The following is a 26,440-nucleotide window of genomic DNA, read 5'->3' as shown; positions in this document are numbered from 1 at the left end:
ACTAGTTAAAAACTCTAAATGCAAAAACAACAAAACAAACAAAAAAACCCCCCCACACGTGGAAAAAGAGCACATTGTGCAGGTTTTGCAGGCCCAGCAGGCAGTCAGCCTCGCCAGGCAAACATCAAGAGAAAACACGTGCGATTCTGCGCACATCTCCATTATGCTTTCTGTTCTGTTAATATGGAAGGCAGTTGTGTATCAAAACAAGGCAGAACAGGGTTCTTGTCTTGTAAACCCCATTCTAGAAAATAGATGGTAAAATCGGTTAGCGATTTCCAACAGCAAATAAATATATGCCCATTTTTATCTTTCCTCAAGCTGCATTCAAGCAATCATGAAATTAATTCAGGAATGTCAGGAGTTTGACAGCTCTCTCACGAAAGAGCAGCCCTCCACCCACGATCTGGTTTAATTCAGAAAGTTACAAATACATATACTATTTAGCTATATAAATTACAGGAACAGTTTTGGAGCCACACAAAAATGAAGTGGGAAATTAAACCAATTCCCACACATCACATTTAATTACGAAACACAAATGCACGTATGTGGGTGCACACGCAGACACAGTCATACACCTGCTTTCTTTCTGCAAACCCAACTAGTGTCCGTATAGCTCTCCGCCTGTCAAAACAAATCACAAGTCCAAAAATAACGGATGAAGTATCGTTAATAAAAGAATAGTATGAACTGACACAACAGGGGAAAAAAATATTCAACAGAGATCTCTATAAATGAAAAAGTAACCTCCTTCTCGAACAGCTTTACTCCTGGAAACAGTATAGGTGGCCCCGCTAGAATACAAGACAGGACTTAAAAAAAAAAAAAAAAAAAAAAGGAAAAAAAAAAGCAGATGCCAAAATTGCGATGAAGTGTTGCCTGCGTGTTTCACTTTATTTTTAAACAAGAATAACTCATTAATCCTTTCGGAAAAAATAACAAGTTTTCTACTTCTATTAAATCTGAGGATAACCAGGACTCGCAACGTAGCCGAGAAAATTAAATGAAATGTGAATTATACTCAGAAAAGACATATCACGCATCCTGAAGAAACCTGAATCTAGCAGCACTCTTTACAGCGAATTCGGTCCTTGCCAATGCTGTGCAGCTCAGCTGTGCAAGCCAGCGCGGCCCCCGGTCCAGCCTCTACTCCTCCATGAGAAACACGAATTTCAGAGCAATGGCATGCCGACAAAACGACAGTTACGGAAAGCAATAAAACCCAAATGTAAACATATTGTAAACACTCTGATACAAAAAATCCCTAAAAAGGATGAAAGGCTGCACTGAAACCAACAGTTTTAACCACAACATCTCTCAAGAATTAGGTGTAACATGAACTCTAGGGACCTGAATAGCTTTTCCTCCAAAGTTACCTTTAAAATGATTGCTAATATATTTCTATTTTTCCCAGTAGCACTGAATTAAAAACCTCACTTTTTTTTAGAGGAGCAAATTTCTTTAAACAGTCTCTCTCCCCCAGCACATGTGGGCTCTATCATCCACTCAGCTGCGGTTTCTGCTCATTCTGCACTACAAAAGAAAGCCCTTATCTCAATAACATTGCTCTAAGATTAAAAACGACCTGTGGTAGTTTTCAGCTCAGGCCTCAGCAGTTCTTCTAGATTTTAATATCCCTGAGAAAGTGGGATTTTCTCATTGCACGTTCATTTGTACATGAAATTCTGCACGTCCTTGCAAGCAGGAGACAAACTCAGATTACGTAAAACAACAACTAAAAGAAAAATAACCAGCAGAGCAATCCTTCTTCATACTCAGAAACCTTCTAATGGCTTCCCGGCACACCACAAGCATCAGCATCCCTTCTTCCACATCGCTTTTCTGCAGAGTTTACAGGAGGCCAAGGAAAGCCTTACACAATCTAAATCCAAGTCCGTGCAAGACAAACCATCCAGATACTCACAGGGTTTTGTTTGCTCTCCCCATCACCCAAGAGCGTGCAATCTTGCTCCGGGAAGCCGGTTAAGTCTGTTAATTCATAGGTAGCGATGCCTCGAGAGCGGTCCTTCAGTACAGATGCTCCTCCGGCGCCCACCTCTCCCTAGCGCTAGCTCCATATTGCTGCTCCCAACGTCAGTGTGATGTTACAGGTGCCACCTCCCACTGCTGATGTCAAGCCCTGTTCCCAAAAGCACCCGAGCGATCTCCCTGCGGTGTCGCCCGCCCCTAAAAAGCATCACTTGTGCATCTTCTCCGTCCCCCGGAGCACGCTCCAAGACGGTTTCGGAAAAGCTTGCAGACACAGAGCTGTCCCTCCTCGATAAGGCGTTAAACAGCCTTTTCTTCCAGGATGCCGCAGCAAACGTAGACTACGCGCCTCCCTTGGGGGAGAAACGAAGTATTTTCACACGGTTGCTTTCTGCGGCGCAGTATTAATTCACTCTTTTGTTAGAGCAAAACGCCGAAAGGCGAGGTAAATCACGGCGCAGCACCCCCGAGTGCGTGACCGGGGATGCTGCCCGGCACGTTCGGAGCGGGAGAGGGAAGGGGAGCGATGCAGCCCGGACCAGAGCCGATGAATGGTGCAGTGCTGCCGTCGGCATGGCAACCGGAGGGGGGAAGCAGCACCATATAAGGAGCCGTGACATGGATTGTGGGAACAATTTCTACTAAAAAGCTGTAAAGCCCTCGGATGCTTTAAAGCTGCAGCATCCTTCCCCCCCCCCACCCCGTTTCTATCCAGACTGCGTTGTTCGGATCTCGGCACAGAGACGCAGCAGCAGCAAGCTAAGCCACGCTTGGGTCGGGAGCGTCGTATCGAAGCGCAACGTAATAATGCGATTTTGCAGCTTTTTCTAGTCTGCTCCCAATTCTTATGTAAAGAAAATGACAGTAAGCTAACAACGACCTGGAAAACACTAGCGTGCAAAGCGAGAGCCTTCGCTGTCACGCGGCTGCAGACAGGTCAGAAGCCGGGTCTTGGCAGAAGCGAGCCCAGCTGAAGCAACCTGCAGCACCATCAGGCGGCTGAGCCCGAGCAGCACCGCCGCCCGCCGGAGAGCCTGCCGCTCCTCCCAGGGACCGCAGGACATCCCGGCACTAACCTGTCCATCCGCCGCCGTCGCGCACTGAAGGCCGGCAGTGCCCCAAAGCGTCTTCAAACAGAGCAGCGCAGCGAAAGCCAACGCGTACGTAGCGTCACCAAGGCGAGCTATAAGCACGATTGCGGCTGCTATTCCACGCAGAACATATATTCCCTACACGGAGGAACAAACTTCCTACTACGCTATCGTCAGACGCTTTCCACTTAACACACGTCCTCCAATAGAGAAATATATTGCAAGAGATCTGCGACCGCTTCAGCCCAGGCTGCCGCAAAACCGGAGCTCCGACGTCCTTCCCTCGCCGTCCAAATTCAAACCTCTAGAAATTCTTCCCGTTTATTGCTCCGTCTTATTTGCACAAACGCCAACCGCCGGCTTCCCCCCAGCACGCAGATTAGTTTCGAGAGAATAAGTTGTCCCAGAGGGCTGCAATTATTAACCTGGTTTTGTCACCACTAAACAAGAAACAATTAAAGTTGGGCTTTTCGAGCACGGAGATCTCAGCTTGTTTAGTCCCCCAATGACAATTAGCACGAACAATATTTACCCGTTTGCTAAAGACAAAGAGAAGGAAGGAAAAAAAAAAAAAAAGCAAAGTGTTTCAAATGTAAGCTACTATGCTTTCTTCTTCATAAGACTATCAATAGCTATAAAAGGAGGACACAGAAGGACAGAGGTGACGAGAAGGACCCAACACTAGAAATGAGGTAGGTGAAGGAGTTCAAAGGATGCCACCAGCAGCAGCCCAGCCCGGCCGGGTCCGTCAGCAGCTCGGGACCACCCTGGTGGGTCTCCACAGGGGTCCTGGCAACTTCCCCATCGCAGGAAGTCCTTTGGGGAAAAAGGCACGTTATTAAATGCCTAAATACAAATAGAAATATTCCTGTTCGTTCCTGCACAGTTTCTTCTTAGGAAACGTTCCCACGTGCCCAAAACGCAAGGGAGCGCCGTTCTCAAAGCAGGGGACTTGCAGTGAGACCCGTGTCTTCAAAGACACCTGCACATCTAAGCCACGCTGGATACAAGAGAAATTAGGCCTCTGAGAAGGTGAACCTAAACGTCTACATGAGTTTCAGGAAAAGCAGGATTTCATTCCGAAAGGTTTGGATGGTCTTCTCTCCCTCCCTCTCTCGGCCCAGGGGGCATCGCAGGAGAAGGCACTTTCTGAAAGGCCTCTAAGGTTCGCAACCTGCCATTCAACAGGAAAACTAGAAATAGCCAAGTTCAACCATCGGTGAAATCAGCCGCGCGCACGCAAACGCACCACCTTTGCTGAGCCGGAGCTAGGTGCGGCGCAGGCCTTTGTGCGCCTTTAAAAGAATAAAGCAACGCTCGCTGCATCTTCCAGCCCAGCAGCTCGTATTTTACCCCAATAAAACACTGGTTACTATTTTTGGCCTTGATTCAGGAAAGCACTTATACACATCCATCCGTGCAAGCACCCTCCTGAGGAGCGCTGCTTTCCTCAGCTGAGGAGGTTTGAGACAATCGCGTTATTTTCCCTGCGACCAGGGCTTGGAGCCGTCAGCAATACGCTTTCGACCTCTAATAAAAGATTTAACCCAACAGTTCTGAAAACGGTTACTGCGTTCGTGGTGCAACTTTGAAATGCTAATTTTACTCCGGACAGAAATCAAAACGGTGCCTTCCACATATTTATCCTAGGTTGGGTTTTTTTCCCCCTCCTCTTTGCCCTCTTTAAACATTACATGCTCTTATATTATTCTAATAAAACCGCTGTTGTTAGAAGAAGAATTTAATAAAGACAGCATCCACTAAGGTTAAACACGCTGATTTAAAGCATGTTCGTAGCCACGGCTGGACAAGAGGTTACACGCGTAGGAGAGGGAGAGGAAGCTGATTACTTATGCTCCCTCTTACTTCACCCTTTAGAACAACGGCCCGAGTTTTCCTTAATCACCATCCTATTCAGCGGAGTGAAAACTGCGCCTAAACTGAATATTTACCAGCCTTCACGAATTCAGCCCAGACTTAGTGTGCAGAAAGCGGAAAACCGAACGTTAGCAGGTTCCTCTGGAAAGCAAGCCAGCGGGCCGCGGGGACGGACGCTGCACGCATGGAACGCTGACTTGGTTACTAACCAGTCAGGTTAAGGCCTTCAAAAGATGAAGTTCTAAAAAAAATAAAAAATAGAATAAAACACAAAATTAAAAATGCAATGCTAATTTCTACGGGGCAGGTTCTCTGGTGCTACAGAGATTTATTTTCCTTTTAAAGGATAAGTGCGACCCCAAGCAAGCTGACTCCCTTGACGTGCATGAAAACTAGTGCCACCTAGAAGCCATCTCAGAAGCTGCTTTCCTTTCCTTTTCCCTGGCAAAGCTACTCTACTGACTATACTGGAATGGATACATGCACTTGTAGGCCAGTCCAAGATGTTTTAGCCCTTGAACATAAGCAAATCATGTTCCGAGTAGGCTGAAAGATTTCCATATTTAAATTTCTATCTCTGAAGAATTCCAGAAAATACAAATCTGGAATTTGGTGCAGTCACGTTCTGCTGCAAACAGCCTCGGGAAACTAAATCTTTAGGAAAAAAAACATTTACAGACAACAAAGTGTTTCATGTAATAAATGGTACCGTTGCTCTATGCAGCCACTGCGCAGACATGGAAATTATTACACGACTGGGTTAGTCACACATAAACGTATGTAAGAAGCAAACAGCATGAAAAAGCCCCTACAATTGGATAATTTCTCAACAATTTTCTATGCTCTGAAGGTCGCTTTGAAAAATCCATGTGGCAACTGTCAGACGGACAAAAGCCTCTCTTTGTAGTACTTCGGTTTCCCCGAATAACCCTCATCCTTTTCCAAAAGAAATCACTGCTTTTATTGTACGGCATTAACAACTGGAAATAAGAATGGGACAAAGTACAAGAACAAACAGCATCACAGCTAGCAAGGCTCAAAGAAACGTCTCCATGCGTTTACTGTCCAACTACGGGCTATTTGCTTTTCTCCGTAAGCTTCATAATCACACAGAGATTTTGAACAAAGTTGTTTTTCGGTTCTCCTAGATTTAGGGTATGCTACAACAGCCCTTACGAGACTTCTGGAAAACCAGCACGAGGGCTGTGAACTTGTCTTCACCAACCTAACGCCGATTCCAAACTTTCTGTAATGAAACAGCACGGTCTGTGCTGACACAACGGACAAAATGAAATAGCGAACAAAAACGAGGAGGGTCTTTACACGACACCAGTCAACGTCCTCCAGCAAAAAACCCCTTTATTTGCTGATCCAGTAAGCGGTCAGTCATCCAACAGCCATCTCTTTCTGCAGCTGAGGGAGTCCTTCGCTTTTTCAAGTCTGCTGGATTAGCAGTAAATCAAAGAGACAGGCAATAAGGAATAGCTGAAGAAATGTGATAAATACTACGTTTAATGAATAAAGTGAATAACACGCAGTGGAAAGCATTACTTTCCCAGTTCCTTTACACATTACCTTAATGAAAGCAAACAAATTCTTATAATGACTGCACGAGGATGCAAAATAAACATCTCCCTTTTACAACATCAACAGTAAATTAAAACTAATAATTTTAAAAAATCATGCTAATCCACCAACGCACTGAAACACGCTTTGAATTCTAAGCACATCAGGAGCGCCACTGAAGTCATCAAGACACGTACGTGCAAAACATTAGCATGTGTTTACATGCTACCCTGGACTGGCTCTAGCTGCAGCAGGATATTTAAAACAGATGCAAAAGGAAAAGTATGCAAGTTTAAGACAAATACAATCACCTTGCCCATCAGTTTCCCATAGATTTTTGCGCGTCCCCAAAACAGGAGTCCGAACTGGAAGAGGAGCCCGTTTTACTTCACTTGCGTTTGCCCAATAAGAATTACCAGCAATTTATTGATGCCGTGCTATTTTACGCATCTCTTGCTGAACATTCCTGGTACGGTTCTCCAAAACGCATTTCCATGACAACGCAGCACGCACGCTCCCCAAACCCTTGGAAGTTTGTCAAAGTCACCCATTTCTTTAAATTACTACTTGCAAAAGCCACCGCTACGATCCTAGCACCCGGCACGTGGAGAAAGTAGCAGGACCCCGAACCGCTCGCTTTCAACGAGTTGGGAGGTAAACGAAGCCTGACCTGTTGTCGCACGGCAAAAATAATTATCGATATATGCAGTTTAATCTTCTTGCATGTATTTAGGCTGAATTGCTGCAATTGTGAGCAGGAGGCAGCGGCTAACGCCGGTTTACAAGCCCGAGGTGCAGCAGGAGGAGAGCGGGGCAGCTTGCGGAGCAGGCTGCGAGCTGTCGGAGCAGCGGGATGTGCCGCTTTGCAAGGGAGAAAGCTCAAGCCTTCTGCAAATATTTGAGAGAAGACTAACGAACTGTCCGAGTACTGGTAGGAATATAAGGTTACTCAGAGCTACAACAGGGCAGAGCATGAACAGAGGGGAGTAGCGTCAAAAGAAGGTAGCAGAAGAGTAACGAATGAGTTGGTGATAGTACAGAGGCCTGAACTATTTAATGCTTTTCAGCCTTGGATTGAAGGGGAGGGGAAAAAAAAAAGGTCTTTGGGACTGGCTAATATTACTAATATTAGTAATATTAGTCAGTACTACTATTATTAATATTACTCCTCCTAAAGAAGCTCTACAAACCTAAAAGAAAATCTTAAGTGACTCAAAGACTAAAAGAGGAAGGAACTGGGAAGAATATAAAGACCGTAGGAGAAAACTCAGGTAAAACTGGAGCAAATCAGCTATACGCCATACCACACATTAAACAAGTACCAATGCATGTTATGACTAGAAAAAATGGTTGCAATTTATTTCTTCATTTTTCACAGTCTATGCTTTCAGTGTCAGGACGCTTTTGGGCTCCACACCTGCCACTTACTATCTGGCATTACACAAAGAAAAGACTTCATTAAAAATACACAGAGGATTTCCACCCGCTGAAGCACTGCAACCAGTGTATTTGCATCTGAAGAAACTACTGACAACTAGAAGAAAAAATAATAAGGCATTAGACAGACTATGCTGAAATGGACTACTTTTGAAACGACTTCTCTTTTTATGATTCTAAAAGCCACTAATGAATATTTAAAAAAAAAAAAAGCTCATTTTAGCAGTCACTCTGGTAAAGCAAGATACGTAGCATTCTTAGCTGTTTCATAAAAGAAAAAGGTCAAAAATCATAGCAAGTAGGTCTGCACACCCCCAGCACAACTCTGACGGGAGACTATGAATTGAAGGATACTTTTAAAAATCAAAGTATTTCAAAAACCCCTCCCAAGTCGCCCAGGTGTCACAGCATCCTTCTTCCTGAAGGACGTGCTTAGAACTACGCCGCTGTTCTCGTCTCCACTGAAAAGTTCTTTTCAGACCTTCATGTTGTAAGACAGAACTTGAGACGATTTCAAAGTCCTTATCAATTAAAAATTCATGCAGAAGACAGCTGAGCAAGACAGCCGAACTCCAGGCTTTTGCACCCTTTAAAACATTTTCACAGCCCTTTATTTTCTGAACGTCACCTTGACCATCCTTCACCTCCTGGACCTCGCTCCTGCTGAACGGCCTCAACCCACTACAAGTTCCTGCAGAGTTAAAATCGCTTCCTTGGTTTTAAGAAGTCTCTTCCTCCTGCCTTGGCCTTTTTAATGCCATTCCAAACCCCTTCACTTGATCGCTAGCTCTGCATTGTCAAACTCCTCTGAAGAAAACCCACTTTTGCCTAGCGGGTGCATATTAGAGTCCCGGTTTGCCAGCCTGGGCTTCCAGGAAGGTCTTGCCAAAAGTCAGGTGTCATCTCAGCTGCGCTGATCTAACAAGCGCCTGGGAGCTGCAACTTCTTCGTTTGGCTTCGCCGCCAAAATCCACATCATCAAACTATTGCCTGAACTATCCTACATACAGTAATTAACGTGAGAGAGAAAAGGGTATAAAACAACCAAATCACAATGGCAGTTTTCCACCCTGCAATGGAGCAAATAACTAAAATAGAAAATTCCCTCGTATTTATTGAGGGTAAAATAGATGCTATTTGAAATTATTTTTTATAAATACCTAATGATACCTAATCTCAAATACTTATTCCATACACACCACTAACACACACACACCACTAACTATTCAGTTACTTTTCAGCACATATAACTTCTGTTTATGTCTAACTGACAAACCTTGGTACCTTTCAAAACGCAGCAATAACCCACTCTTTTTATCATATGGTTATCAAATAAAACAGGCTTTTTTCATCAGCTCTTTTTAGCTTGCATATTAAACTTTAGCCTCTTTCCTGAAACAGCACTCAAAATTGTAGAAACTGGAAACCCAAATTTTTAAGAGATTCCAGCACATTAACAAGCTCAATATTACTGATTGCCATCCAGTAAAGTCGGATTATGATAAATATGCAACTGTTAAGAGATCTATAACAAATACTGGTTACATTTAGTATATTTTATCTGATTTGACTTTCATTTTTTACATTTAAAAGAAATGTACGTGCACACACACACAAATGAAATTAAGATACAAAATTACAAGTAAGTTTTGCTTTTTTGAGCATTCTCCCCTAAAAAAGCAGCAGTTGTCATAGGTACTTCCCAGCTGATGCACAGAGGCATCTACAAAATAATGATTTAAACAGCCCGCCCCTTTGGGGCTTTACTTACATTATAAAACACAAAGATCAGTTTGTGAAATAAAATGGAAATGTCCACTATTAGGGTCCTGTAAAAATGTTTCTTTTATCAAATGCTATTTCTTGTTTACAATCTCACTAGGCATCTTTCTACAAAACCTCGCCCCTTTAGCAAGCTGTCTAGAAAAGCTAATAATTCCACTGTTACTCCTTTAATTGTTAAAAATGCTCATTTGGGAGTATTTTGTATCCATTCTCTATGCTATCTAGCTTGCATGGGAAAAACTGCATAATTTCCTCTTTGTAATTACACATCTCTCTGTTTTGTAGTTCCCTCTAACAAAGCAGCTACTTTAACTTGACTCTTAAAAAATTTACAAACTTCCAAACTACTTATTTCCACGTAGTCTCAAATAAACTGGGAATGTGGCACATTAAGAATCATAACTGCTTTCGAAAATTAAACATTCCATTGACTACAATTTTGGGGGATTGAGTTATCTGCAATTTCATGTGGAAACAGACACAATTCTATAGATTTTACCCTCTCTCCGCTGCTCTCAGTGGAACTTCAACTTACTTCAGTACGGTGCTGAATTCACCCAAATCAGCATTCAAAACAAAAACAAAAACAAAACAAAACAAAACCTCTTACCACCACCTACAGCTGGTGTCACTTATCCTTCTGATCAACTAGAGGCATTAAAGAACCCGTAACGCGCAGTTACTGATTCTTTGCTATTTTCAGGCAGGTAAAATGCTAAGTGTGCATTTACGTCCTAGCAGTTTTCTTTAAACATAATTGTTATTAAACTTTTTAAAGACCAAATGCTGCCTCCTCACCATAAGCTACAAAGGTGGCCCAGCCAAGCAACGAACATGATCAAAGACAGTAATTTCCACCAACCCAGCTCCATGAAGTTGCTGCAAACACTAGCTAGGAGGCAGTTTTGTTAAGGAAAGAATCGGTTTCATTCTGTACAAAGGAGTAAATGCTAAGTGAGCGCTCAGATATGGATTCAGTTTATATCCAGACCCCTAAACGCAGGTGCACAGATGCAAACAATTGTTTAAAGTTGCATTAGAAAGAGAGGAACCTGAAAACCACCTCAGATCGTTCCAAATTGGACGCCTACGTCTGGCCAGCTGGATCATTCATCAGCTACCATGGACTCTAGTGATTAGCGTCCCACGGAGTTTAAATAGCTGGTGAACGTCAGGATGTCTATGTTCAGGTATCTTAATCTCAAATCAGAGCTGATACTCACTCTCATAAATTTTGGAACACCTAAATTAGATTTACAGGTGGTGGTTCAAACTGACCACTAGGTGCAGCTTAACACCTTTAAAAACATCTTTGCTGGGTGAACTCCCTGGAAGGGTTTCCCGTGACCAGGCAGCTAGTTTTAAAATATTAAAGGAAGCATGAGAGCAACTCATTTGCAAAGTGTGAGGTGGATGACAGGGAGCAGCGATGGAGGTGGCAAGGACTCTCTGTGAGGACAAGACTACACTGCTGGGAGTCAGCGGCCCTGGAACAGAGATGGGATAGATGCACTATCAAGGTAAAAAAGGGTTATCAGGGTGTTAGTCACAGCAAAAGAGAGCATCCCCTTCCTGTTGATTTTCTCATGGTTTTTTGGCCGATGTTTCTTTCTTGCGTTTATCCATCACAGAGAACATTTGATTAAAAAAAGGTTATAGAAGGGAGATGATTTGCTCCGAAGACGGTTCTGGGCAGCAGACAAACCTCTGCCCAGTGATCAGGGCACCGATGCGAGAGCGAGGAATGAAACAGGAACGTTTTAGACAGCAGACAAACTCTCTTAAACTTAACACAGGTGAAAGATGTTATTCGCTCCGGCTTTCATGGCTCTCGTGTGCCAAGCACGCTCCGAGCAGCCTCAGCCAAACCACAGAGTTTTGCTCACGCTCCTGAATCCTTTTCAATTTCTCCTTTCACCAGAGGGCTGGGAAAATGAAAGGCATGAAAGAGGGTACTAGAGCTCCCTTTCGTAAGCCCAGACTCAACTACATTGGCTAAATTTTTTGTGGGCGGTTTCTCTCAATATAAACGTAGTGTCCTGGCTGATCATTTTTAAAGGTGGGCAGGGAGGAATGCCAGATTTTATGCAAGCAGCAAGTTTCGTGAAACTGTTCCCAGTACCAACATGATGTCAGGCTTTTAAATACATGCTAGTCACCAGGTTCTTTCAAAAAATCCAACTGCTTTCAAACCTTTAGGAGTTCAAACACCCAATCCCAGGAGATGAGAGAAACAAAAACAGTTTAAAAATATGAACTATGAAAAAAAATCACTTTGCCATACCAAAACAAGTTTGTTGTTTTTCTGATGCATTCTTCTCTAAGCATTAAAAATTTTAGCATACAGTTCCTTAAAATTACTATAGCATTTTTCTTGTGCATAAACCAGGATACGAAGTGGAACTAACATACATTCTGGTGCTACCAGAAGTTTCCTAGAAAACCAGAGATTATTTGTAAAATGGAGGGATCATTTTGAGAATAGAAAGATTTCTCCATCAGAGTGGCAGCCAATCCATTCCTTAAAATACTCCGATTCTGCAAACACTACAGCTTTTGACTCAAGCAGGTGACACAGTAAACAAATGACGACTTGCATGCAGAAGCTTGTTCAAAGAGTTTTCTTACAGATTTTGCACCAATGGACCTTAAAAGCCCCACTGAACTTATTTAAAGTCCTTACCAGTTAACTTCTTCACAGGTTGGAGCCGAACACTGATAGACTGATGTGTGAGTAAGGGGGAGGATGGAAGAGAGCGGGACATGCCCTCCATAATCCGAATGTGCTGCATACCTTCGGTCACTGGGAGTGGAGGAATTGCGTAGTCTGGTTCAAAAGCACAGTCGTTCTCTGTGGAGGTGCCTGGGAGGAAGATAAACATAAAACAGAAGCGCTTAGAATAAAAGGAAGTCTACTGCTTTTATCATTGCTAGGCAGAGGGCTGTCTGGGTCGGGGCGAGTACAGCCTGGGCGACCTTTCGCTGCAGGTCCCTCAGATGCCTGCAGACAGCGGCGACGGCTCCTTTCGCACGTCCTCCTCGGACGATCTTGATGCTTCCCGCGAAGAAACGACATTTCTGTAACCAGCATCTCAGCGCATCTCTTTAGGTTACGAGCAGCATAACCACAAAGCGTTTGTTGTGACTTTTTTATTTACGAGTCCTAGAGTCACCAGTTTTAAATACAATTCAGACACAGCAGTAATCCTTTTACTGATAGTTTTTGGCACGTTTAGATTGTGGCTTTCTACTATAAAAAGATCAGATTGGTTTAATTACATTTTCTCTTTGTATTTTGATAACACTTCTTATTTATATAAAGCCTTTGGATTAAAACAGCTTTCATACTTTCTTTGAGCAAGAAAATGTGCTGGCCTTCCATATGCCAGGTAGTATGGCAACCAAATTCAGTGCTTTCTGCCAGGGAAGCATCAATCTTCAGGAGCTGGTAGCTTAGATCTTGGAGAACAGACAGGGAAGGCAATAGCAGCTTAAGGAAAGAAATGTGAAAAGATACTAGGGATGGAATAAGCAAAGGTCTATTTGAGAAGCCTACGCGAAGAGAGAAGCCTTAGCAAAAAAAAAGAGGAACGAATAAAGCCCTCTAAAAGCAACCAGCCGCACAACTCTCCACGTAACACGCTTAAATGTAAAGTACCAGCAAGGTCCCGAATAAGCCTATATGAGGTTTACGTTACTACCGACACACAAGGAAGACGGTCAAGTAACGTGACAGCAAGTGGAGATTTAACATCTTAGATCTTAAAAGCACATTATTGCTAACTATTGCAACCTCTATTATTGAAAAAGGAAGGGAAGGCGTTCGAAATCAGCCTTAAATTTTTCCAATTAGTTGCAGAACATGGAAACCTGTGAGCAAGAATACCTGATGCTCTGCCTCTAGGCACAAGGGATATTAACCTTAGTGAGTCGATAAGATGCAAAACCATCTTAAAACGGGTCACGTTTACACTCCACTACAAATAACGTAACAAAATTACACTTGTACTACACCTTTAAGAGCCACATTTTAGCTTTTGCTGCCAACTACTATTTTTCCTCCACCAAGGTAATTCTTTGATTCACATTGGAGAGCTCTGGGTGGTTCTCGGTGGCTTGCATAAACATATTTCAAAGAAAGTGCAACTCCTAGACTGGGGGTAGAGGGAAACTGTCTGTGGAGAAGACAAAAGGATAAGCGCTTTGAAACACGTGGTACTTTGGAGGAGACGATGGACTAACTTCTCCAGATATCCAAAGGACAATGTGAAAAATGCAAAATATTATTTATGAGCGCAGGAAGAATACACATTCAAATAACTTAAATCTTGGACAAGCTCCTGAAACCTGCTAAAAGGTAGTATCATTTGTGGCTAAAATCCACCCATTACTGAGGCCAACTTTCAGGGATATCTCTCAGCATTTCTGTATTGTTCTCTGCAATAAATTATACACTAATGCACATTATCCATACGCCTACTTTTGACAGTTCAAAGTATGACTTCTATGCTTGTTTGCCGGACATTTGCCACGTTCATAGGAGTTAACTGAACATACATTTGAAGTTTAATCCTTAAAGTTTCGTTCTTAAGTTTTTATGACTTCAGCAAGCTCTCAAAAGTATGCAACAGTTTGATATATTTAAGTTGAATTCATTAGAGGTTGCCATTATTGTCACTATAAGCTAGACGCTGATCTTTTTCTTTTCACTTTATGCTGCTTTAATGAAGCGTGCATAGAAATGCTCTAATTGACTACATCCCTTTAAGGGGAAGCAGGTCATTGCTATTTTTTACCTTTCATTTTGTATTAAAGGATGCTGCTGCTGAGCATATGTTTTTCTCATTTTAATACGAAATATTTGGTTACAGTCTGAGAAAACGAGAATTACGGACTTACCAACTTTTCACTGCAGTTCCTACCGCTCTAGCTCAGCAGTGGCTCAGCCTTGCTTCGCAGCCTAAGTGAATGGCCAGGTGCCACCGTCACCCATCCACCAGCAGCAATGCTTCATTATATGCATTTACATTGGTGGAGCCCGTGCTTACGTGCCTCTTCAAAGTACTTCTTTGGTCCTCTTCAATCACACGTACAGGAAGCACTTTGGTGTGCTGAAATTGCATGCCTCTCATCTAATTTTGGTGTCCACAAAGTAGGTGTCTACATCTGAGCTAGCTGTTTCGAAATGCTTCACAGGCCGTCTAGGACAAGATTCGCCTGATTCAGTGTTTTGGGGTTCTGCTTTGGAAAAGAAGAATCATACCCTGGACTCCACCGACTATATCGATTACTTCTCTGCTGACAGTAAAGGGAGAGTCTAGGGTGATCGACTCGGATGCAGACAGCTACACTACACGCATCCACATTCAGCCGGCTGAATACCACCCCAGGGTCTTCCATTTTTCATACATTCGAGCCGGCACAGCTGTGCCGCAGCGGTCACAGCTTCAAAGGTGGGCAGATTGCTATGTCTCAGATTTCCTCCCATCAGATGGTATGCAGTACAGCAGGCAGACAGGACAAACAAGGTTTCTTGAAAGGACACACAAGCTCTGAAGAGCAAGTTTAATTCTTGCATTCAACCAACAAACAGGACAGTGCTGCTGCTCAGTACACTTCTAAATCTCAAGTCTGATGCCATCTTGTTTCTAAATTTCATCTGGAAATCAACCAAAAGATGCAGAAGTTCTACTAATGCAGCTGGGCCTACTTTTTCCAGGAGGGCATAATTTGATAGCACGCTGCCGCCAATAACAAAAAATTTGACTTCTTTCAGCTGAACATTGCCAACTGTAATTATTGGCTCCATATATAGCTTGTTCGACATAAGCCGATACAGGACCTTGCTTTTCTCAAAAGGGTTTCTGCAAGCTTAACACCTCTGCTGACTCTGCAAGCCTATTCATAACCATCTCCCAGTGCCAGGCGCAGAGCTGAAAGGTGAACGAACGCGAACCGCTGGCATCAGCGCCAAAGCTGGCGTTCGCAGACTGGATTGGCATTGACAAAGAGGAGCTACAAAGTTTTCTCAAAACGTATCTGGCACTAGACAAAAAAAAAAAAAAAAAGATTTGCCACTATTTATAATGATTCTTAAAAAGTTCTAGTTTCCTCAGACCAGATTTTCAGTTTCTGTTAAAACTATAAACACTATACATCTTACCTCACTTAAGGCTCTGGGGAAGATCTAAAGGCACTAGGAGTTTTACTGATTATTACGGAGTAGGTCTGCAGTATCTTTGACCAAGTTCTGGCACTTACATAAAACTGGGAGCAACTGGGGGCAATGTCTTACACGGGAAAAAAAAAAAATAACGGCAGCAGCTTTGCAAAGTTATCAACAATATTTTCCCTCCTAAAATCCTCAAATGATTTACAAAACTCACAGGACATCCACAACATACTCATACGAACGCGTTTTCATCCCGCAAATGTCAAAATTGTCTCATCTTGCCGGAGTAAACAAAAAAACAAAGACATTGAACTATTCTTAAATTTTTGTTTCTGTTCTTCTCTAAACTATATTTAAAGAGAATATAACTATAAAGTGCATATCTGAACTAATAAGTCACTTCCTGAAGTATTCCAAGAGAATTAAGCTTCGTAAACAGATTCAATACTTGGGCGTCCCATGCTGCAACATAAAAGTTTAAATAATAGTGAGATTACTGCCTCATTTCGGTTGGCTGGTTTATCTGAGCACAGTAACATCCCTGAACCCCTCGCTATGAACAATACGTGTTAACGTACGCAGAGAGGTATGAACTTATGCATACAGAGCAGGGCAAGGTTAAAGACGATACTTCTCCGGAGCAAGAGAGCCTTCTCCTCCTCCTCCTCGCAGAATTTACACGGGATGAAAGAAAGCGTCAGCTCCAGGCTTATTAGAGCAGGAACAGGAGGAAGTGGAAAAAGCTCTCCCTTTTCCTTCCCCTCCAGACACAAGGAGGGAACGTGGTCAGAAAGCAAGGCAGATTGATAAAGCTGCCACCTCTTCTTATCCAGCAGCACTATGCTGTATCGGGACACATGAGCAACCTCCATGCGTGAGCTTTGTTGTATGTGAAAGACAGGTTGGGTTTACAGGCACATCCGCTCATCCAAACGGAAATATGCAGCGCAGAAGTTTCTGTTTCTCAAAGAAGTAGGAAGCAATATTTTGTTGCATGCTTCCCTCTAGTTTTTCTTCCCCCCCATTCCCTTCCACACTAAAATTTCCTGTTAACTATGGCTAATCGTATAATCATACAAAGCAAATTAAGTGAGCTCCTTCTAAAGAATTACGCTGTTTACAGCGTTGCATTTTAATGCAAACTTAAATACATATGTCATTTTTTGGGCAAGTATTTCCAGAAAAAAAAAAAAAAAAAGATTTCCTTGAATGCATATTTTTCCAGAGCAACCCAAGATTCAGAATAAATACGCAGAAATGCAAGCTGAGAGAATCCAGTGTCTGAAGCCGAAGTACTGCAACCCAGCCGGCAATTCTGAAATCAGCAGTCTCATCGAGGCTGTTGTTGCTTCTAAAAACAAACTTACAAACAAAACCCAAACAAATGAAAACGTTGTAAGGACCAACTGCAAAGAAAGTGGGTAAGGCTCTGCCTTTGAAAGGAATACCATAGGAACTTTACTTGAACTAATAGTGTTTGGAAAAGGACTATTAATTTTGCATTCTCTAACAAAATCACAGAAAACCAGTGAGAGTTGAAGGCAGGCTCTCACTGCATACGTACAGTTACAAATTGCCTTGCTTCTTTCTTATTTCAAGTCCCCCACTTTAAAATAGAAAATGTTAAATTAAAGAGAGCCTACGTTAACAAAGCAGTTTCAGTCGTTGACATTTCACAGAGTTTCATGGTTTTAGCTCTAAACTCCTGTTCCCCCTAATTCTGATTACAGGCTTCAATCGCTTGGAACAATTTTGCCCGGGCAACACTGGAATACTGCCAAAAAAAGAACAATGCTCTGGAGAATACGTCTCTATAATAAGTCATTAGGACACCATGACAACAACAGAGTTGAGTCTAAATTAAAGCAAAATAATTGCTGCAATCTGAAGCAGAAAACGAGTCAACATAGACAGCACCTACTAGAGAGTCACGTTTTCATAAGGTGCTTTTTAAGCAATCTCGTGAGCACTGTAAAGATACCTGCATTTTCACAGCCCTCATAAATGAGAAAATACTTAAAAACTTCTAAGTAAGCTACTTCTAAGGATACATAAGCCAGCCCAGAGCTAAGAGCTGCTGGAGTCAGTGACAGCACTCCTTGCTACACACAGCTACAGCGTGTGTGGCTTTAACCACCAAGGCTATTGCAAATTATGGGTACTCCGCAACAAAAGAGTTTGCGGAATCAATATTGAAATAACGTAAAGTCTGTTTTTACTGTATGACTTTCTTCCTAGGACTTTCTGCCTGCTCCTGTAGGATGAAACGAAACAAAACGAAGCAGACGGTGTAAAAGCCAGATCTTCAGCCCCCGTGCAGAAGGCGGCACGTGTCCCACCTCTTGTCACATCAAGGGGTTTTGCAGGAAAGGCTAAATTGGTTACTGAGAACTACTCGGGTTCCCTGCTTTGCAATCAGGGAAGGCGGCAAGTGGTTCCTGCACACCTCCTGATTATTCCAGACGCTTTCAAACTATGAACAGATAGCCAGCTTTGTGCTCTGAATATCTGAATAACAACAATGGTTAGAAGAATCCCAGAAGAACAGATAGCCTATGAAAAACAGAAAACGGATGAATAAAAGGCCAAACAAACAAGAAACGAGTCTCTGAGGGAGAACAACACTCGTGTTTACCTTGCCCAGATCGGCTCTGGCGGGAGTCTACACTTGCCTGTCTTCGGTCTGGTGGCTCCTCGTTCCCTCCATCTGCACGAGAACCAAAACAGCAGAGGTAGAACATCATAGTGGACAGATCAGGCAGATGCAACTTTCCCTTGAGTACCATCACCACTCTTGCAGCGGCGGCCCGACAAAAGGTCAGCCTTGCAGCGTGGCTGAAAAGGGGCTGGGAGGAGAAAGCGCAAAGGGATACTGGGGCAAACTGGTAACGGATTCCTTTGCTCTCTCTTCCAATTCCTCCCTCGCTCGCTCACTGCAAATGACATCTGTAAGATCTTCAGGAAAAAAGCAGGCTTAAAAAAAATTTTTTTTTTTGCTTTTAATTTTTCCTACCAACCCCACAAACATTTGAATGAAACAGAAGTCACATTGTGCATCTCCAATTAGTTCCTTCATTTTGGATTGTTTTATCAAAATATAGAAATATTAAGCATATGATAAAATAGGTTCAGGGAAAAAAAACAGTCAACAGTCTTTGAAATTATTTCCCTTTAAAATTATTTATCAGCTAAAAACTGGGCAGGCAGGGAGAACACTGTTCATCACATCCTCCTGAAACCGGTTAGGAGAGCAGCTACAGTTAACAAGTAACAAATCCATCCAGATAAACGTAGAGAGGGACATTGTGCACAATATCATACAATTAATTACATGCTGGTTTCCATTGATCAGCTGACTAGATTAGAAACAATAGATATGCACATCAATATAGATGTTTGAGCACATGCGGTTTCTGCAAGCTGAAAGCAAAGAGAGGTCTAGCTATGCAGGTTTTGTGAAAAAGCAAAACCAAGCATTTAAAGTGAAGGGTGCATTAAACCTTATGGAGTGGGGGGAGCTTTTCCCACCTTGAACAATAGCTTTGAAATAACTGAATCCTTATATAGCTGTTTTACCTAACAACCCAATAACTGATTTTTAGCATTTATACTTTCTGATTATAATAAAAGCTGTATTTGACAGATCTCTCTCTCTCTCTCTATATACATATATCAAAGGTTGTTCTTTTTAAAGGGGTCGGAGGGCGTTATGCCCAAAAATCAATTCAACTTTGTCAACTCACGTTATACATGAGTTTCATCTGTTGTCTGGTTTGAAGGATAAGTTGCATATTGGAGCATAACAGGAGAACTGCTCAGGTGACCACGAATGCAAGTCCTTACCCCCCAGGAAAAGCAGGAACACAGAACGGGCTACGGAGAGGTTTCTTTTTCCCTCTTCCCTTAACAAAACCCTTCCAGGGCTCAGTTTTGCCCAAGCAATGTTCAAGGCCTCTCGAATGGGTGCCAGCAATGCAATTTGCTGTCACCTTTACATTTTTGCCTGATCATACGACAGCTGCACATAAAGGGCAGCTCCCTGAGCACGTTAAAGCGACCTATAAAGCCCATCTGACGTCAACTGCGCATACTCCAACAAGCCTTTAAAACGGCCAGGCGTCAAGGAGACCACAGACCATGACATTTTCCCGACTCATTTTTCTATTCTGGTTGCAAGCAGGATGCGACACCGCAAATGCGACTGCAACTTTGACGTATCCAAGGAGCCTTTGTTAGCTGGGAGTTATCCTCTTGGGGTTACTTTGGCTGAGCCTTCCTATACAGTTCAGCTGACATAAAACAGTATTAATCTAACAGAGGAGCAGAGACCAGTATCTCGGTATTTTTATTTGTAACACAGAGTGCTGTTCTTGAACACTGCTTTGCATACAGATACAACCACCACCACTAAAGGCCCCCTGGCTATGAGCCTGGCGTGACAACCTCCAAGCCCCGAGGAAAACAAACAAGCATCTGAGCTCCAAACATAAATACACAACGCAAGATAATTATAAGGAAGGAAAGTTTCAGGAGACCAGCGTCAGATATAAAAGGCCACGGTATCAAAAGCAGAGGGGGAAACCCTGTACTTCTCAAAAACAACATAATCATTATCAAAAGATGGCTCCATTTTTTTTTTTTTTTTGTACAGTCCCGGTGAGGGATGCTAACCCCATACCTTGCCCAGATAGCCTGGCTCATCCACAGGCTGCTCCGGGACAGCCTTGCCCTGCCGATACGGAGCTGCCTAAAGGCTGGATCCACAGAGGCGGAGGGTCATTGGCAAGACAATATTTCCTAAGGAACCTGGAGTATCTCCTCCATCATATGACCTTTACGAAGGTCTGGTGGAGATGGACCACGTGGCCGCTCCTGCCAGGACAGTCACTGCAGAGGTCCGCGCAGGCAGCCCTGTGTGCTTATATAGTATTAGAAACCCTCTGAAATAAGACTTCAAAATCTAATTCAGTTTTTGTTTTAAAAGTGCTGGTAAAAGGAAGGAATGACTGGTGACCTGAAAGGGGTTTACAGGCTTTCCTCGAGTTCATAGACTTTTTACATAGTTCTTTGCAGTACGATTTAGAAAACAGCACAAGTCTCCAATATTTTAGTCAAATACTTTTGGACAGCAAAGACGGTTAATACTTCATCACGTTAATAACACGGTTTCACTAGCATAAACCGATGCTAGAAATATAACTTTCGAATGCTTTTATTCTAACTTAGCTCAAAGAGCTACATAATACCTAAAAGCTCTAATGTAAGGGATACGTGACCTCTTCAGTCAACTCTGCTGGGTAGTGTGAATTCTGGAGACGAAGGAACGGATCAAGTACGGACCTGTGCTCACTGCAGGTTTTTTTCCCTTTTGCCTAATTGAGCTGGGCCAGCCACAGCTTATAAAGGCCCTTTAGGACGAGACACAAGCAGGATTGGAGAGGAGAATGCTTAAGGCAGCAGAAAAAGGCCACAGACTGTAGCAGAAGACATCACGTTTTTCTTCTCTGCCACTTCCTCACTGTGCAATCCAATTCCTTCTCAGCATCTTAAATTATTAAAAATCTCCACCGAGCTACAGCAAACAGAAGAAGAAAGATGAAGACTTTCCGAAGTTAAGGTTTCCAAGCACACGCTGCCCTCATAGCCTCAGCACGGTTTTAATTCAACAGCAATATTTAACAACAACAAGGTCGACGCTGCCTTTGGTAAGGAGCTAATGCAAGTTGCTGTTTAGACAGAGGTCTTTTACCCAGTACCTCACCCAGCATCCAGCTTCCACTTGGACTTACGGCAACAGCATGAGGCTAAGGGACAAGCACGCTCTTCATTTTAAGAGAAATAACTCAGCCCAAAACGAGTAGATTCTGGTCTCTGGGAAGTCAGCTTCCCAGCGGAAGTGAAGTGGTTATTTTCTTAGTGCACATAAGAAAATACACGCTGGCAGCTTTAATGAAGGTAACATCAAACGATCCGAGGCAGTCCTGTTTGCATACTTCACGTATAAGTAGGAATTAATCTAATTACAATCACTTGGAAGGACTGGATATGGAAGTCACTTGGCTACAACAAAAATAATGCCTGTAATAAAAACAAACACATCCTCTCTTTACTGTACGAGAATAAGCACTAACCAAGATACTACAATGTTACGTTAACCAGACCTGGAGATGCTGCTCTTCAACGCTCAACAGCAGGAGGCAAAAACGGTGACAACTCCTTTTCAAACCCTCATGTCGGAGAGCAGGAACTGCTGCACCAAATTTACAATCCGGTCGAGATGTCTCAGGTAATTTGCAAGTTATACAGTATAATAAGGGCAGGAGAAAGATCCCACTAAATTAACCTCCAGAGTCAGCTGAAGAGGGGCAGGAAGGGAGAGCAGAAACGTGCTGACTCAGCACACGTTATGCCTTCGGTCCGCATAAAATTGCGCTCATCCACTGCTGCTGCGTTTGGTGCAGTTGCAGCAGAGACCGTGGCTAGGGTGAAATAATAACATAATTTAACGGGCGTTCTCAAAGGCATCCTATGGCTTTTCGGTATATTTTGGGACCAAATATAACCAGCGTAAAGCTCTCCTTCTCATACATGTACGAAAGTGCACGCACGTACACGCAACATATATTTAATGCGTATAAATAAAAACCACAGGTTCACTGGACCAACATAGAGCAGCCGGCCAGGCTAGATCCCGGTTTTCCGAGCCCTTTACCCTCCAGCCCGCGGACCGCTGCCCCCTCCCATCTGCCTTTCCCTACATAATCCAAGGAAAAGCAGCAGCGGACACGGCAGCACCCCAGCAGGCAGAGCCAGCCCGGCTGCTCCCTGCTGCAGGCAGGGCCCCTCCTCCCTGCCCTTCCAAGCAGGACCGGGGCACGCAAGAATACTTCCGATTAAAACATACACAAGTAGGAACAAACCAAAGTCAGGTGGCGAAAAAGGCTGGCACTTCTGGAATTGAAGATGCATAGCGAAGAGGGCAGAGGCTTGCAGGAGGGTAAGGACCAGCCCTTGCTTAAGGATTGAATGATGGAGGCGTGTAATTTCTCTGTCTCTGCTACAAATCAACATTGTGAGCACATCCCATTCCCCGCAGTCGAGGAGCGAGGTTACTAGGGAACAATACCATACAATTACATAATTAAAGAGTTATCTTAATACACACGCGAAAAAAAAGGGACAAATTGCTGTTGCTAAGGGAACGTTTTGCGAGCGCTCGAGTTTACAATCTCGGCAGTGCTCCTCTTTGTGTGCGTATCAGGACTCGCAGCCCCAAACACACTTAGATATTTTATTTATGGGTGATTTGAGGTATCTGTCAGTACGTTTTAGGAATACTTGTTATTTATAGGTAGGAAACGCTACTATTTAAGCAATAGTTTGTACAAAGCATCACTTCTCAGAGCTGCAAACAACTTAAGTTGCCGTGAAGATTTTAAGCAGGGTGAAAGACCGCACAGATGGACAAAGCCTTAGATCCAACATCTGAAAGAGGTCCTCGAAGCAAATCCGTTGGGAAACCATTGCTAGAAGACACGCTAGCCGTGTTAACTGAAAACGAGAATCGGAACAGGCCGCATCAACCTGGTTAAGGAGCTTCTGAAGAGGCTACCACGAAAACCAGAAGACAGCTGTCTTCCGCTACCGTCCCAAGGGAAACACGAATGACACAGTAAAACATTGACCCAGTAATCGAGATCATCTCCCACCCAGGGCTTACAGGAAGCAAAACTTGTGAGGCCTTTTATTTTTAAACAACTGAATCTAAGAAAATGCGCTAAGATTCACATTTTATTTTAATTTCAAAAAAGAGGCTGTCTCATTAGAGAGCTAATATCCCTCCAACGACGGTAGGCAAAGGCGGGGGTCAGAGCTGCAGAGGGGCCATCAGAGCAGCTGGTTGCGGGGGACTCGGACAGCAAGCAACTAATCGCCGTTAATTCCTTCTCTCCATTACAAAGAGATTAAGCAACGACAACAATGGTGTTCAGCAGCCCCTTGGCAGCGGCAGTCTCGCGTTAGGAAGGGGTCCGAGAAAAGCCCGCGTCCCTCTCTGCCCCCTCCTTTTCTACCGCCTCTCCGTTAAAAAGCAACGGCGCAACAAATCCTCTTCGCCGCGCGCGACCCCCGTCGCCTCCGAAGGGGCTGCTCCCCCGCGGGAAGGAAAACGCCGGGGCTTTCGGCGCTCCTCCACAGCAACTGCCCGCACAAAGCGCTGCGCAGCGATTAGCGGAGCAGCCGGCAAAGGGCAGCGAGATGCGGCTGCCACAGCCCGACCAGACGTCGGCAAACAGCACGGCCCCGCGCTTCCAGGCGAAAGACAGCAAGTTTGAAATAAAATCAAGTGCCAGCAGCCTGCCACTCCTGTTCCTATTTAATCAAACCGGTGTACACAACACACAAGGTGACTGAACGCCTTTTCAATCTTTTTTTTTTTAAATCATCTGACAAAGCAATTTTTAAAGCCGAAAAATAAAAGGGTGGGTCAGTCGTCTTTACGCATGCTGGGAAATCTGCTGCAAGAAGTGACTGCATTAGATATGCCGTTGCTCCAGCAGCAGTTGACAGGGAGCGCTCCGTTACAACAGCTTTTAAATCAGTATTAAATATATATATATATCTGCATCGCATAAAAATTGCATTTGGAAAACACAGAACACTCACCTAAAGCCAGTCCAGGAGTTAGCAAGTGCTTTGATCCCAGCCCAGCCCGTCATGCCCGCAGCGAGGAAGGTGCGTCCTGGGCACGGCGCAACACCGGGCGGCGCGGCTCACCGCTGCCATCGGGGGTTTCAAAGCACAGACGCACGGCCGAAATCAAAGCGCCAGCGGGGATCAAAGCGCGCGGGAGGGAAGCCGGCAGCCGGAGCGGCGCCAGGACCGGCGGGCATCGCCGCCGCGCGCCCGCTCGCTCTCCGCCGTGCTCGGGAGCCGGCGGCGGGCTCAGCCCAGCGTAGGAGAGCTAGTTGCAAATCTTTTTTTCAGCGATCCCCGTGGATTCGAGCCAGGCTAAGTAATGACACGGTCTAAACGCAACTGCCTGTTATTCTCCCGGAGGTGATTTATGCCGGCAAAGAGGTAAAAAATCGTACGCAAACGGAGCAGGAGGGAAGGGGGGGGGACGGGGGGACAGAACGCATCACTCGGAAAATTTTCGCCCAAATCTCTTCCTCGCTAGTTAGTTTGTGAGGGTGGCCTCTATTTCAGAAAACAAATATAAAATTATATAAGATCTACATTAACTAACAAATTAAGAAGTACCTGACCGCTACCAAATGCCTCTGTGGTGGGGGCGCGAAGAGAAGGTCGTTCAATCACCCCGTTCCCTCACGGTGAAGATCCTCAACAGCCGCATCGATAAACAGAGCTCCAACCTCTAACCGTTCCAACGTGCCGAGCCTTGCTGAACGTATGAACACCCCCGAGAGTTGAGACAAGTCGTAAAAGAAATACAAAACGTACTATTTTGCTGCACTCTCGTGCCAGTGATGTTAACCACCCTGTTTCACGCAAGCTGTTGCAGGCTCACGCTTCTTACAGGCGTTAGGTTAAGGGAGCTCTTCTCGGCGGTCAAGCGTGCGCCCCAGCGGCGGACGGCTCTTCAGAGGCTCGTCGAGGAAGGAAAGAGAGCACACCTCAACTGTATCGGTGTCCTCGTACAAACGACTATTATGTAAAACAACGGATGTAAATCATGGAAGCGCTTTCAAAGATGCGGCATTACACGTGGTAATTACTAATACTTTCGTCACCAAAAGACTTTGTTCCTGACTCTTTTTTGCAAACAAAAATGCTAATGACTTCACAAAATGGAAATAGCAGACCCTTGTGCTTCAAAATATTTCAGCTGAAGTGGAAAACTAATATACTTTTAATACAGCTAAGTATTTTTATCTTCTTATATTTTAACTACAGTCCCACTGGACCTATGAGCAGTATGCAAATGAGGACTCAGTGTTGAAATTGCGTTATGCATCGAGTCCTCCGTGGGTTGAGAATAACCTTGAGTACCAAAAACCGTGCAACATTAGAAACAAATTATTTCTGGGGTTACAGCTGTAACGGGGCAAGATGGAGTTCAAAAACAGTAATAAATTAATAAACTTTATTGCTACTCCTGAGGACCAGAAGGTGAGTAAACACCACGGCTTGTTTATTCCATTCACGTTTACAAAATTATATTACAGAAAATTCTCCATAACTATGAAAGATGTGCACTTTTTTTTTATACATCATGCACTTTCAAATGACATTAAGTACATTATCTGAGTTAATAAACAAAGCCCAGCTGACTTCAATACCTGCACTGTATCAGAGCTCATTAAGGACCGATCTAATGAGCAGAAAGCACTCTGTAGCCAAAACATCATTCTTTAATTTGTCCTAACAGCTGTGAGAAAGGGTAAAACCACACGTACAGACACTCTGCATAGCCAAGGTGAAAATGAGAGAGAAGTGAGCACCGCTGCTCAGTTTGTAGTTGCAAGATTATTTGCTCAACTTACTTTGAAAATGATAA

At 43.7% G+C, this 26,440-nt stretch overlaps 1 protein-coding gene across 8 annotated transcripts in view; it reads right to left on the bottom strand.

Annotated features, from left to right (window-relative positions):
- The window catches only part of TANC2 (tetratricopeptide repeat, ankyrin repeat and coiled-coil containing 2), a 253,384-nt gene that overhangs the window by 139,943 nt on the left and 87,001 nt on the right, over positions 1-26,440 (bottom strand). For 6 of the 8 annotated variants that reach the window (XM_068918703.1, XM_068918706.1, XM_068918707.1 and 3 more), the window contains exons 4-5: positions 18,557-18,628; positions 12,433-12,612 (exon numbers count right to left, since the gene is read on the bottom strand). In XM_068918703.1, the coding sequence (XP_068774804.1) occupies positions 12,433-12,612; positions 18,557-18,628 (252 nt within the window). Of the gene's footprint in view, positions 1-1,927; positions 2,338-12,432; positions 12,613-18,556; positions 18,629-26,440 lie in introns of those variants that run through there. The other 2 variants (XM_068918709.1, XM_068918710.1) reach the window with 2 other exon arrangements.

The sequence above is a fragment of the Struthio camelus genome, chromosome 25 (genome assembly GCF_040807025.1).
Source record: "Struthio camelus isolate bStrCam1 chromosome 25, bStrCam1.hap1, whole genome shotgun sequence".
Lineage (NCBI taxonomy): Eukaryota > Metazoa > Chordata > Aves > Struthioniformes > Struthionidae > Struthio > Struthio camelus.
This window is presented reverse-complemented; position numbering and strand designations above follow the sequence as displayed.